Source organism: Cyclospora cayetanensis, unplaced genomic scaffold (assembly GCF_002999335.1).
Source record: "Cyclospora cayetanensis isolate NF1_C8 unplaced genomic scaffold, CcayRef3 CcayRef3_contig_45, whole genome shotgun sequence".
NCBI classification, from domain to species: Eukaryota; Apicomplexa; class Conoidasida; order Eucoccidiorida; family Eimeriidae; genus Cyclospora; species Cyclospora cayetanensis.
The window spans coordinates 165,592-177,702 of NW_020312425.1; the positions used below are offsets into that span (position 1 = coordinate 165,592).

General features: G+C 54.2%; 3 protein-coding genes across 3 annotated transcripts; 1 reads left to right on the plus strand and 2 right to left on the minus strand.

Annotated features, from left to right (window-relative positions):
- Nucleotides 1-206: 206 nt before the first annotated feature.
- On the minus strand, nt 207-1,757 carry LOC34620071. The gene is made up of 6 exons (XM_022733339.2): nt 1,666-1,757; nt 1,310-1,453; nt 1,133-1,245; nt 906-940; nt 452-742; nt 207-302 (listed from the first exon to the last, which is right to left on the minus strand). The coding sequence occupies exons 1-6, from the start codon at nt 1,755-1,757 to the stop codon at nt 207-209; spliced, it is 771 nt and encodes a 256-aa protein (XP_022587478.2).
- A 714-nt stretch (nt 1,758-2,471) lies between these two features.
- On the plus strand, nt 2,472-7,876 carry LOC34620070. The gene is made up of 11 exons (XM_026334583.1): nt 2,472-2,722; nt 2,905-3,274; nt 3,426-3,692; nt 3,872-4,085; nt 4,497-4,895; nt 5,291-5,409; nt 5,777-6,211; nt 6,422-6,713; nt 6,887-7,107; nt 7,346-7,663; nt 7,724-7,876. Exons 1-11 carry the CDS (start codon nt 2,472-2,474, stop codon nt 7,874-7,876), a joined length of 3,039 nt encoding a protein of 1,012 aa, XP_026190368.1.
- Nucleotides 7,877-8,919: 1,043 nt separating this feature from the next.
- On the minus strand, nt 8,920-11,033 carry LOC34620069. Its single transcript, XM_022733337.2, has 2 exons — nt 10,118-11,033; nt 8,920-9,914 (listed from the first exon to the last, which is right to left on the minus strand). Exons 1-2 carry the CDS (start codon nt 11,031-11,033, stop codon nt 8,920-8,922), a joined length of 1,911 nt encoding a protein of 636 aa, XP_022587476.2.
- Nucleotides 11,034-12,111: the final 1,078 nt, after the last annotated feature.

The following is a 12,111-nucleotide window of genomic DNA, read 5'->3' on the forward strand; positions in this document are numbered from 1 at the left end:
CAAAGGCGGTGAATTCTGCTTATCGTGCAAACGCCTTCTGTACAGATACATGTTGGGGGGTATGTGCACGAGCAGCTATACGAATGCAAGCGCCTTTATGAGCCCTTGGAGGAAGGGGCACCATGCTAGCTCTGCCAGTCACAGGGGCACAAGAGACTTCGCGAGAGGAGCGCAGCTCAAACTTTCCCCATGACGCCTTTCGGGAGCTATAGGTCAATGCCTGCCTCAAACGTATCAGACGAAGTGCTTTGAATATCCAAGGCGCGCATGCCTTGCGACAGTCCAGTGACAGCGGAGGGGCCCTGAGAATCACAACAAGGTGGTAGACAGCAGGTGCAGCAGCAGTAGCTTGGAAACGGAAAGTGCAGACACAGGCGCAACGTAGCAGGAAGGAGTTACCAATACACAGGGAGGGTGGTATTAATGAAGGAAAGTTTATGAAGTCGCTCACGTCACACGTGGAAGATCCGGATTCTGCTGTCTGTACTGTTTTTGAAGGTGGGTGTGCATCTGCTCTTTCTGGTGCGTCTGCTCTTGCTGCCCCCTCCGAGGAATTCATAGTAGAGACAGCCGGTGCTTCGATACGTTCTTTTGATGGCAATTCGCTGTGGACGCAGGCTTCTGTCCTGGTGGCGCTCAAAGCCACCATTCTGTCTCTGATATGCTTCAAACGTTCCTCTTTCTTTTCCAGCGCTACAACATTTCCTGCTATGGCATCCACGAGGTCAGGGTCTTCTCCATTCTGCGGCGCATCACACCAATACGACATCTCCGTGATCATCCATCTAATCTCTTGCGAGGGCCCTCGTGAGGCACTAGTTTATCACTGCTCGCTCGTTCCACACTGCAAAGGAGGTGCAAGAAGAGTGCAGCTACACGGGCGGCTAGAGAGACTTTAAGCTTACGGGGTCAAACTCTTGTATTTCCCTGTTTGAGCGTTCTGCGTAGGGGAGGAGCAAGAACCGCAGAGGAGAGCTCATTGCAAAGGGGAAGCAGGCGTCGCCAGGCCAGATTATAGCCATGTATGCAGAAAAACAGTAGGCTGGTGTTTTTCAGGGGTAAATTCCTATGGAGAGGAGTGGCCTCTTACGAGTGCATAATAATGGCTCTAGATGATGTGCTACGGACTCACTGAGATGGGAAATTGCATTCTCGATTTCCTTAGCTGCATCCTCCAGAATGCCCAAATCGTCAGGCAGCTCCGGAGTTAAGCCAAGGCTGATGGAGCTGGCTTTGAAGGCGCGGCTTGGGGGGATGTAGATCTCCATTGGGAAACGGCACTGTGTGAGAGAGATGATCTGGCAGATACAACTGAACAAGGGCGGGGGTGGGATTCGGGGTGGCCTTGTGGTCTGTCTGTCTTTCTCTCTCTTTCTCTCTCCTTTGCAGTTCCTGATCCAGGCTCGTAAGTGCCCGAGCACGTGCTGCTGCAGCCTCAGATTCTCCGTCTGAACTTTAACGTCGGCCGCAATGCTTTGCAGAATCGTGTTAAAGCGGGAAGTCCGACTCCCCTTGCTGCTCCGAACCTCTCGGGAGGTGCAGGCGTGTGCCGAGTAGAGTGCTCTAACAGGCTTAGCCGAATGGAAAGCACGGCTTAGACAGACAAGTAGTCATTTCTGTTGCAAATTATGGGTTCCATTGTTTATGCGTGCGTGGGATTATTACTGCCGTGCATGCACAAGGGATGCTGTTACCCAGACCACCGCATTCCGTTGTTGCATGAAAGAAACAGAGCCCGTGAACGACTCAGCTAGCATTGCATTCCCAATGCTATGATTTTATTTCGCAAATCAAAGAGTCATCATCTCTTAATAAATACAAGAAGGACTACTTAATATCTTGTTTGTGTTTGGGAGGCTGCGAGGCGCGGTCGCTGACGACACATATCATGCAGGTTTACAGGAACATGCCGCTCACGTATTGTGTGTGACCCTACTTCTACCTCCCATCTATCTCTTTTTGTATTCTAGAGGTACACAGGTTTTGTTGGAAACATCGACTACCCAGGAGACAAAAAGGCGCAATCCTCCCTTGGCATGCCGCATGACGGCGCCTAGGTTCCCAATTGCACTGCAAACACGCATGAACAGAGACCGAAACCAGCGGTATCAGATACAGCTTGGCTCATTCGCAACTCATTCGCTGTCTCTCATGTTTGCTGTCAAAGGGGGGGATTCACGGAAACGCTCATCTCTTGGAGCTCTAGGGAGTATTGCCTGCTTGTGGTACCCGACGGCCACCAGGCCAGCTTAATGCGCAGAAACCACCCCCTTCCTCGAGGATCGAACAGCTTTTTATTACGCTTTTCGTTTCTGCCCCTTGAAACGGCCTCGGGGGCAGCGGGAGGGGGGCTCCAGAAACACCACGCCGTTTAGGGAGCGACTGCAGGCGTATCGCATTTCACAGAGTGCTCCTTTCCATTCGCACAGTCTGCAGCTTCTTCCCAGAAAGGGCCAGCGGCATAAGAGGCCATGACATCCTCAAAGGCTTTAGGCGACACCGACAGTGCCCCTTGCCCCCTAACAGAGGGCGAGCACTGTTTCTATTCCCAGCAACCAGTGTGTCACGTGTCTCATCAGCTGTTCAGCTTCGATCCTGCGGCTACACTCAGTATCTTCTATGACCCCCAACACAACCGTGTACTGCACCAAGTAGAAAACGTGCTCTACGCCTTCGACTGCGCCAAAGTGCATCCCAAGCTCAAGGACGGATATCCAATCCGGTTAGCTAATGTTCGCTGCCTCCTCTCCCTACAGCCTCATGTCGCGCTTCTCCCTCAGCCCTCCCCTCCTCTGCCCCCCTACCCATGCTTCCCTTCCACCAGCTGCCCCTCTCCTGCGCGTTCGTCTCTTTACCCCATTTGGCCTCGTTTCTTCCGTTTCCTCTTGCTCCTGGCTGCTGCAGATTCCCCAAACCAAAATGCATGCTGATATCCTTCTCCCCTTGTGGCAACTTCCTGCTGTACGTCACGGCTCTCGCGGAGGGGGAAGACTCGGGGAGTGCTCCCCGGCTGTCTTCCCAGCCCTCAAACTCAGCAGCAGACGCTGCTGCCGCGTCAGCCAGGCCTCCCTGCGGCATTACTCAAGAAGCTGGCATCGTCGACTTCTTCGGTGATGACTCCCTCACAACTTTCGTCCCTTTAAAGGGAGGCACAGTTTGCGAAGATCTACCTGGAGTCCTACAGGCTTTTTGGCTAGCCGTGCCGCTAACCGCCAGCTCAGAAGCGAGCACCTTGTTGGTCGTTATCACGCAGAAAAACATCGAGCTCTTCAGGGCGAGTCTTTTGGCATACAGACTCTCCTTTGCCTCGTGCAGGTGGCGTTCGCAGGAGGGAGGGATCGTGGCGGGGTGTCCCTACAGTCCGTTTTGTGTGTGTGTGTGTCTATATGTGCATGCTCTGGGTATATCTTGTTTCGTCTTTTCAGTTCGTGCACGCCGGAAAGACTCTGCACGCCCTGAAAAAAGTCGCTCAAGTGTCGTTGCTCGCGTGGATTGCGCTGCCATCGTGGCCTAAGACTGCAGCCGCCCCTATCGTCAGTGGCGATGCAGCGCAGCAGCAGCAACACCAACAGAGCCAGCAGTCTGCACCAGCGGCAACGCTTGCAAGTACAGGAACCGCCTCCTCGGTTGTCTTCGTTGTTGCCGTTGGACAGAGGACGCTTCAGCCGTTCTTACTCGACTCCAAGACTCTGGTTAGCACCCAAAACATCAAATTCCAAGCGCTCCCGTCGCCCCTACTTCTGGTTTTATTAGCCACGCACTCAGTCTACCTGTATCTCTACGTGTGAACATGGATGATGCTCTGTGTGTGTGTATTTCTGTGTGTGTATATTTCTGTGTGTGTGTGTATTTCTGTGTGTGTGTGTATATCTGCGTCCCTGGAATGACACAGAGCCTTGTGCGACTGGCAAAGATAGAGCTTAACTTGCCCCTCTGGCAGGCGCTGCAACAGCGCGATGTGTATGTCTTCTCTCTGTACGATACTGCTTACTGCGTGCATGCGGATGGCCATGCGGGGAGGATCTCGCTAAGAGCTATTACGGGTCCTCTCCAACCCGACACAGTGCTCGACGCCCTTGCGCCAGGTGCGACACAGAAGGGAAACTGGGAGTCATTTTTTTTAATCGATGTGGCCACTTCTTTTGATTGGCTTGCACCGCCTTAGGTGGATATCTCTTCTCTGTGCCTCCCGTGGATATCTTTTCTCTGTGCATCCCGTGGATTTGTCTTCTCTGTGCATCCCTTGGATTTCTCTTCTCTGTGCCTCCCGTGGATATCTTTTCTCTGTGCATCCCGTGGATTTCTCTTCTCTGTGCCTCCCGTGGATTTCTCTTCTCTGTGCCTCCCTTGGATTTCTCTTCTCTGTGCATCCCTTGGATATCTCTTCTCTGTGCATCCCGTGGATTTCTCTTCTCTGTGCATCCCGTGGATTTCTTTTCTCTGTGCTTCCCGTGGAGTTTTACGGCCCGCAGTGCGATTTGCATCGCTGCATGCAGGGGACCTACAGCTGTTGGCACTCGACAATATGATAGTCGTGTATCACGCGGCTTTGGATTCGGTGCTCCTATTTGACGTTCACCGATCCCCCCTCTACGCAGCGAACGGCATGCCCGAGGGGGCCTCCCTCGAGACCACCAGAAGCCCCACGGGGGGCCCCCCGCAAATGCGGATCAAGGGCAAGCCAGTCACTCCTAAGCCAGCGGATCTCAACAAGGGCGTGTGGGCTGTTGGTCCTCTGGTGAGAGCAACGGCGCTGTCTATGCAGCCGGCTGCGCCGTTCCGTGGCTTAGGAGAGAAAAGGGGGGGGGCGGCGGAAGGGCAAAACGAGAATGTGGCGGAGGCTTCTGCGCCTTGCGACGGCCTCATGGATGTCGAGCTCCAGGCTCCGAATCTCGGTAAGTGAGGATACTGAGAAAACGTCACGTGGTGGCACACAAGTGGGAGCCATCAAGCGGCAGATAGAGGCTGGGGAAAGCACGTAGACAGCAAAAGAGGAGCAGGACGGGAGCTAGACAGCGAGAGAGAGAGAGAGCGACGCACGGAGAGACAGAGAGCGAAAGACAGGGAGGGGACGAAAGAAACGTGCATGCAGAGGGCGAGGGTGACATTGACTATGGGACCCGTGCAGAGAGGTGGTTTGAAGGATGAAGCGTCGTTGTGTGAAGTCGTGCAGCGCTGGCTGTGGTGCACACACACCAGTGCCAAGTCTTTGATGAATCTGCGTACTCGCAAGCAAACGAAAAAGGAGCTGCTCAACTCCAGAGTTGTGCTATCGCGCTTTGTTGCTTAGAGGTCGCCCAGTTCGTCTCTCCCGACGTCATCATCGATGCAGAGTTTGGAGGGGTGTACCGGCTGGAGCTCAATACGTATGCCATTATGCATAGACTTCTGAAGGAGAAGCAGTCCCTGGTAGGTGCCTTCCCTTTCTTAAGGCTCAGAGGAGCCAGCCTCCATCCTCCCTTCCCCCGTCACGTTTCGACATTCATGTGCCCCGCGGGGATGCACTAGGCAGCTATCCACGCCATTATGCAGGCATCCGCGTGCTGCACTAGAAGCATTTTTGGGTGTCTGGATATGTATATATACACACATGTATATATATATATATATCGCCTCCGCTCCTCTCCTTCCCCCCTACCCGGGCAGAGCCGAGTATAGATGGTAGCTGCCCTCACGGGGCATGCGGCGGCGCAGCTGGCTCCTGCTTAGGCCCCTATGGAGGCAGAACTGTCTTTGCGGCTGGCTGGTGTGTGTGTTTGTGGTGGCGTTGCTGCAGTGTGCTGCGGTCCAAGTACTTCAGAATCGTTCGCATTGCAAGGCGGAAGTCTTGCGACTGACACTTCACGCGCTGCGGCTGGAAACGTCGCTCGTAGAGCTGCAGCCGCTGTTGTTTCTGCTCAACAGCAAGTATAGGAGTGCCATCGAGCAGGTTCCCCTGTCTCTCCTGGCTTACAGCCAGCAGCAGAGCTCCCAAGAATGCGGTGCCGTCAACTCTGCTACTGCGGGGGGCAGCCCTTGTTCGGCGGCTCGCGCTGGACATAGGGTGTCTGCTTCTTTTCCCTCTGCAGCAGAGGCGATTACGGCGACTGCAGGGATAACGAGTGGACGTGCCACAATACCCCTCGAATTGCTGCTGCAGTCCATCGGTTCCCAGACAGTCATTACGGAGAGAGATGTCGTGTTTAGCGTCTTCTACCCGTTTGTGCGGCAGGTACAGATTTAGGCATGTCGCCTTTAAATGCGCAGCCCTTTCTGTAAACCTCCTTCTCGCGCGCGTAGCCTTCACAAGGCTCAAGCGGCGCTTGCTTGCTTGCTGTATACATCATCTCTCCCCTCCAGCTGCAGCAGCAACACGCAGCCGCAGAATCGAGGGCCAGGCCTGTTTTGTGTTTCTTCCACCATTTCTGCTTTCTCGCCGCAGCAGTACAACCTGCCTCCGAACACCTTGCTGCTCGACGCCTCGTTTCCTCAGCTAGAAGATGCAGAGACACCGGACGAAGCAAGGGTGTTGCCTACCGAGGTGTCGGATGGAAGCCTTGCGCGCCAGTCTCCTCGGGCTTGCCTGACGCTAAGGAAGGGGAGAAGCAGCAGCTCTCTGCCGTACATTTTGTCTGTTGCTGCCGAGTATACGCGCACTCTGTTGATGTTGCAGGTCTTTCCGCATAAAGTCTTGCAGGCGTTCCTCTTCGACTGCTGTGCCTTTTTCAAGAGAGGTAAGCCGCTCCGAGACTTGCTTGCGGTGTAGAATCCAGGAGGGGGCGTTCGAGAAAAATTCAAGCTCGCAAGCTTCGCGGGTCAAAAACGCAGCACGCTACAGGGTACTGCAGGAGGCGCTGCTGGAAAGCAGCAGCAGCAGCAAGTGTTTGTGGAATGTGCGCCTTCGCAGGAGACTTCCTCAGGCAGCTGCTGCAGTATCATCTGTTGCTGGATTCAGTGGATTTGTTGGAACGCCTCTATGTGGTGTGGCGTCAACTAGCAGCAACCACTGCGGCGGGAGATCGCAGCGCAGCTCGCGATGAAAGGTGGCTTCGGCAGGCGTGTCTCGATGCAGCCCTCAGACTGAGAGACTGGAGAACGATCGTGTCTATCCTTCTCGCGTGCAAGCAGGTGCGTCTCTGGTGCAGTCTGTGCGTGTGGCTTCGAGGATTTCTCCCTGGGTTCTGCATCTTCTTCGCTCGCGTGTATCGCTCTGGCCTGCTTCTTGCTGCCTTTTTCGGCGGGCTGCTTCACGCCGTGTTTTTTTCTTTCTGCGCCGCCACAGTGTCTTAGGGGCCCCCTGCATCCGCGTCTGAGGCCGATGTTTCTTATGTTTCGCCGTTTTTGCGCCGCTCTGACGCAACTGCAGCACAAGGAGATCATTCCGCTGCTCCGACAGCATGGGGCCTCAGACTTTCCCCTCAAAACCATTCTCCGAAGCATTGCTGCCGACGTCGAAGCTCAGAAGGAGCAGCCAGGCCTGCTGCAGCACGTGCTTGGTCACATCAGAGCGTGGATCAGTGAGTGTAAGGCGCGCGAAGCCGCAGGGGCCCCCCCCTGTCCACCCCCAAACTTGCAAGACTGTGCGGCTTGGCTGCCCGGAGTGGAAGAAAAACAGCAGCCTGCAGGGCAGCCTTCACAAGATGCGAACGAAAAACGCTGCGGTGACACAGATGCAGCCGCTCTAGTAACAGATGCAGCAACAGCAACAGCAGCAACAGCAGCAGCCCTCTCCGCGGTTACTAAGGACCCCCAACTCATAAACGCCATTGGGGAGGTGTCCAACGAGTTCAGCGAAGCCCTCCCCTCTGAGGGGGAAGAGAAGGAAGCCGCCAGCGGATGGGCAGCACTGCAGCAGGCGGAGGCCGAGTGTTGTTCTTCTCTGAGCTCTCCCATTTGAACCGTGGAGCGATGTGTTATTTCGTTAGAGGCTTATTTCCTCTTCAAGATGCAGCCTCGCATGCTGCAAGGCGCCTTCCTCCTCTTGTGACGGGGGCTTGTTTGCTCTTCCTTCTCTCTGGCGTACGCGGCTAGAACCTCTCCTAGTGCTCCCCTGCCACCATCTCTCCGTCTTTCTGCTGCATCATCCTCCGCCTAAGGCCAGCGCATCCTGCATCCTTCACACCCCTGACACGTGGGAAATACAGGCATCTCTCTCCCTGCGCTGCATCAGACGAGGTCCGAGGGCCCCCTGCGGCTGCAGCCTCTTTGTGGCCTCCATTGCCCCTGCTGTCAGCCTTTTTTCCTGAACTTGACACTTCATTTTTATGTTCCCTGCTGCCCTTAAAACAAACCACGAGGCAGGAGGAAGCTTGCGCCCAATGCAGATAGCTCACACGCAGAGATGAGGCCAAGTAGAGGCAGGGAGAATGCAACGGCCCGCTTCGACCAGCGGCGTTTTTTTCATAACCAGCCCGCTAGCAGACAGATCTAGTGAGCGCATTGTGTGCGTCTGACGCAACGTGTATACGCTTGCCATGTGCATCCGTCTTGAAACTTGATTAGCACTCTCTAAGCCTTCAAGCCAAGACCCCTAGGAATAAGCTTGCTGGGATGCGCTGTATTAACCCCCCCACCACGCCGTCTCGCTGCCAAAAAAATTTTGCAAAGAAGTGCGCACGCATGTGCAGAAGTCCGCCAGAAGCTGTACGCGCGGAAGAAACCCACTCGCGCGTGTTGTTAGCCCTGGAAACAACCGGGAGCCACAAGGGTTGAGTTTGAAGTGCATACTCTTTGCCCCTACGGCAAAGCACACCTCAAGCCTCGCTCACATCGCAGGGGGTAAAACTGACTGCCCTGCCTATAAAGACGTTTAGGAGTCCGCAGGGCCAAGTGGAGAGGCAGCCGCTTGAGGCCCTGCTGTGTGTGGACTTCCTCCCTCCCTCAAGTCATGCCCCTTTTAATGGAGGCTTCCCCTCCTGACGCTTGGTGCGTCTCTCTTCGCTACTCTACGTCGTCCAGTGTTGTTGCCCTCCAGCCCATGATCCGGCCATGTTGCAGCAACGCGTGCGATCCTCTAAAGTCCCCATAGTCACTCATGAGCTCGAAGTGCTTCTCTGGAAAGAGGACGTGTCGGACGGTGGCTAGGGGGAAGCTCTTTTTGATCTGCTTGATCAGCCGGGAGGCTGGCAGCTTGTTTAAACTGTGTCGTTTGGACGATTTTGTCAGCCGCAGCTTTTCTGCTATATCCTGCAGCTGAGACTCTACCTCAGGTTGGCTTAAAGGGACTGTCCCTACGATATCTATGAAGACGCCGCGACCCTTGCGTACATCCTCCTCCGCGAGAGCTTCCCTTCGCAGCTTCTTCTGGCAAGCCCTAACTGCCTCCCCTACACTCAAATTCGCCATCACTCGCCCGTCCATGTAGGCCTCCCGATGTGCGCCTTGAGGCCATAACCGCACGGGTGTGGCGATCCCTGGAGTGGCGTTGGTGGCCAGAAGAGCTCTCAGCGTGAGGCCCCTCTCTGTTTTCGGCGTCGAAGAGACAGTAGGTGCCCCTGCTGCCGCGAGATTTTCTCTTTGACAGGACGTGTAGACAGAAAGCGGGGGATCAGGAGCTGCGACGCAGGACTGCTCGCTACCTATATCTGTGAACTCCCACGCCGCAGTTCCCCCCCCAATCCTCGCGGCCGTAACGACAGCTACCCGCCCTTTGTTACCAACATCCGCAGTGCTGTCAGCTGGCTCTGGCATCTCGTTGAAGATCTCCAGTATTGTGTCTGCGGCTGCCTGTAAGTCGCAATCATGGGGAGTCGGCAGGTTCGCGGGGTCAGCCCCTTTGGAGGACAAAGAGGCCTCCGCATCTGCGAGCCATTCAACGATACGGGGGAGATTCAGAAGGTCGTTGAGGCCGCGGGGGCATCGCATAAAGCTCTCTAGGTTCAAGCGGTGCCAGATGCTCCATAAAAATCGAGCCCAATCGATCTCCCCATTCTGCCCTGAGAACAGACACAACATTCGTCACTCACAAGAAACTCTCCTGTTCAGTTCCGTCGTGCAGACGGAGCTGTACCTCCCCCGATTCAACGGTGAACAGGTGTGAGTTGACATGCAGACAAATTTGTCAATGTGCTCACATATCTGCCGCCATGTTCAGGAACCTTTGATTCAGACTTGCCTATGATCAGCAAAGGCAACCTACCCGGACGAAAGCTTAGACTGGTGATTGCAGACAAAGCCCCCTTGTTGACGCCAGCCACCACATCCCACTTCAAAGCCTTTTCCCTAGCTGCATATTGCTCAGCAAGTCCCAAGATCGCTCCAGCCTGTAGGGGGGCCCTGGCAATGCCCCCTGAGAGTACCAGAGCAACACAATGAGGGCCCGTAGGGACACCCGGCAGTTCCTCGGTGAAGGTTCCAATTGAACTGCGAATGGTCTTCAAGGAAACAGACTGTGGTCGCACTATATCTGCCCTTAAGGAGTCCTTTAGGACCTGTGCCGACGTGCTGCTCTCCAAGCGCTTCATTTCCTCCGGGGGTGCAACGGGGGGAACTTGCGCATAGGCCCCTCCTAGGACTTCCTCCAATAGAGCATTCATGTCGGTACCATGAGCCTTGAGTGTTTTGGAGAGGCTCCTGAAGGTGGAAACCAATTTTTTCAAGTCCAGGGGGCCCTCTGTCAACTGCTGCAAGTCCTTGAAGCGATCCAACAGGCCCCCGTCCACTCCACTGTCGCTCATGAACTTTTCCACAAGACTCTGGAGAGCTGGAGTTTTCAGAGGGGCAGACGCTCCGCCCTTCCCCTTCGCATTTTTCATAAACTCCTTCATGTCAGGGAGGTTTTCAAACAGCCCTTCTATCGGCCCTTCGGCGAAATCGGCAGGAATTTCAGGGTCAACGCCCGCTGCCAGCTTCTGCAGTATCTCCTGGAACCCGCCTTCCCCACTTTTGCCATTGGTAAAGGACTGGAAAAGGCTGGAAATAAAGTCTCCAGAGAGAGAGGGAATGGAATTTCTCCCGTCTTTGGGGGCCCACTGTCCGGCGGTGGGTAAAAGCTCCCATGAGCCGAGTGCCAAGGAGGCAGCAAGGAGTCGTAGAAAGAATCCTATCCTTTTCATTTTTGCAGCAAAGAAGCAATGAAAAGAAATCTGCTGCAAAGCATTAAACATCAGTCGTGAACCGCTGGGAGGTCCCACAACGCCACAGCCTGAGGGATTAAGCCAAATGGACGGTACAGTGCACAGAGGTGGAGATCATCGATTTATTAAACTTTTCTTTAAAATTAGTATACACTCACAAGTGAGCAGTAATCAGGAAGCGATAAATGACCCCCTGTAGCACACTGTCGGCTGTGCCCGAATCCAGACCGCTAAAGCTACTGCGCAATGGTGTCTGCGCGAAACGTAAACACCGGCAGAGTCCGCTCACATGATGGTTCCAAATCACATAGCATTTCGCTATTTGATTCTAATTTCATCCGCGTGGTTGCAACTATCCAGGGGAGGCATTACGTGATCGTCCTCGGATCAAAATGTTTTCACTCGGTGGCCTCCGAGCTGAATTCGCATAGCGATATGACGCAGGCAGAAATCGACCTTAGCATTCAACTTCTTGAACGAAACCCGTCGCTAAGAAGGGTGACATCCCGAAAATGCGTCATAGGAAACACGAGACCAGACGATCTCTCTTTCTAGCCGTCAGTGGAAGCCCCTAATACCTGGAAACCACACTGTCGCTTATTTCTCTACTGAAGCTAAACCAAGCACCCTGTCGCTGCACTTTCTGTAGCCATGCAACTACTTTAGAGCTAGCTCTCCTTTCCGTACGCACACTGCTGCCCACACGTAGCACTTTCTACTACCTCATGGGCAAAGCTGCACTTACACATTCTACTGCACTAGTTATGCTTAGCTAAGAACTGGTAAAGAGTTAAATAATTGATATGCATATTCATACATCCATCTTTACTGCGGATCAATGTTAATCAGATACAAGAAGACGCAATGTACCCGTGTGCGCGAATTGCGAGTTGCAACTAGCTGTGAATGCTCAAAGTGCTTAGACGATGCAGCTACGCGCACCCTAGCTCCCCCTCTCTAGTGTTGGTAGCTTTGACGGACGTGTGCAAGGGATTTTATGCTCCATCTAAGGTGTCACTGGAGAGAACAAATCCAGAATCAAAGCAAACTTAACAGA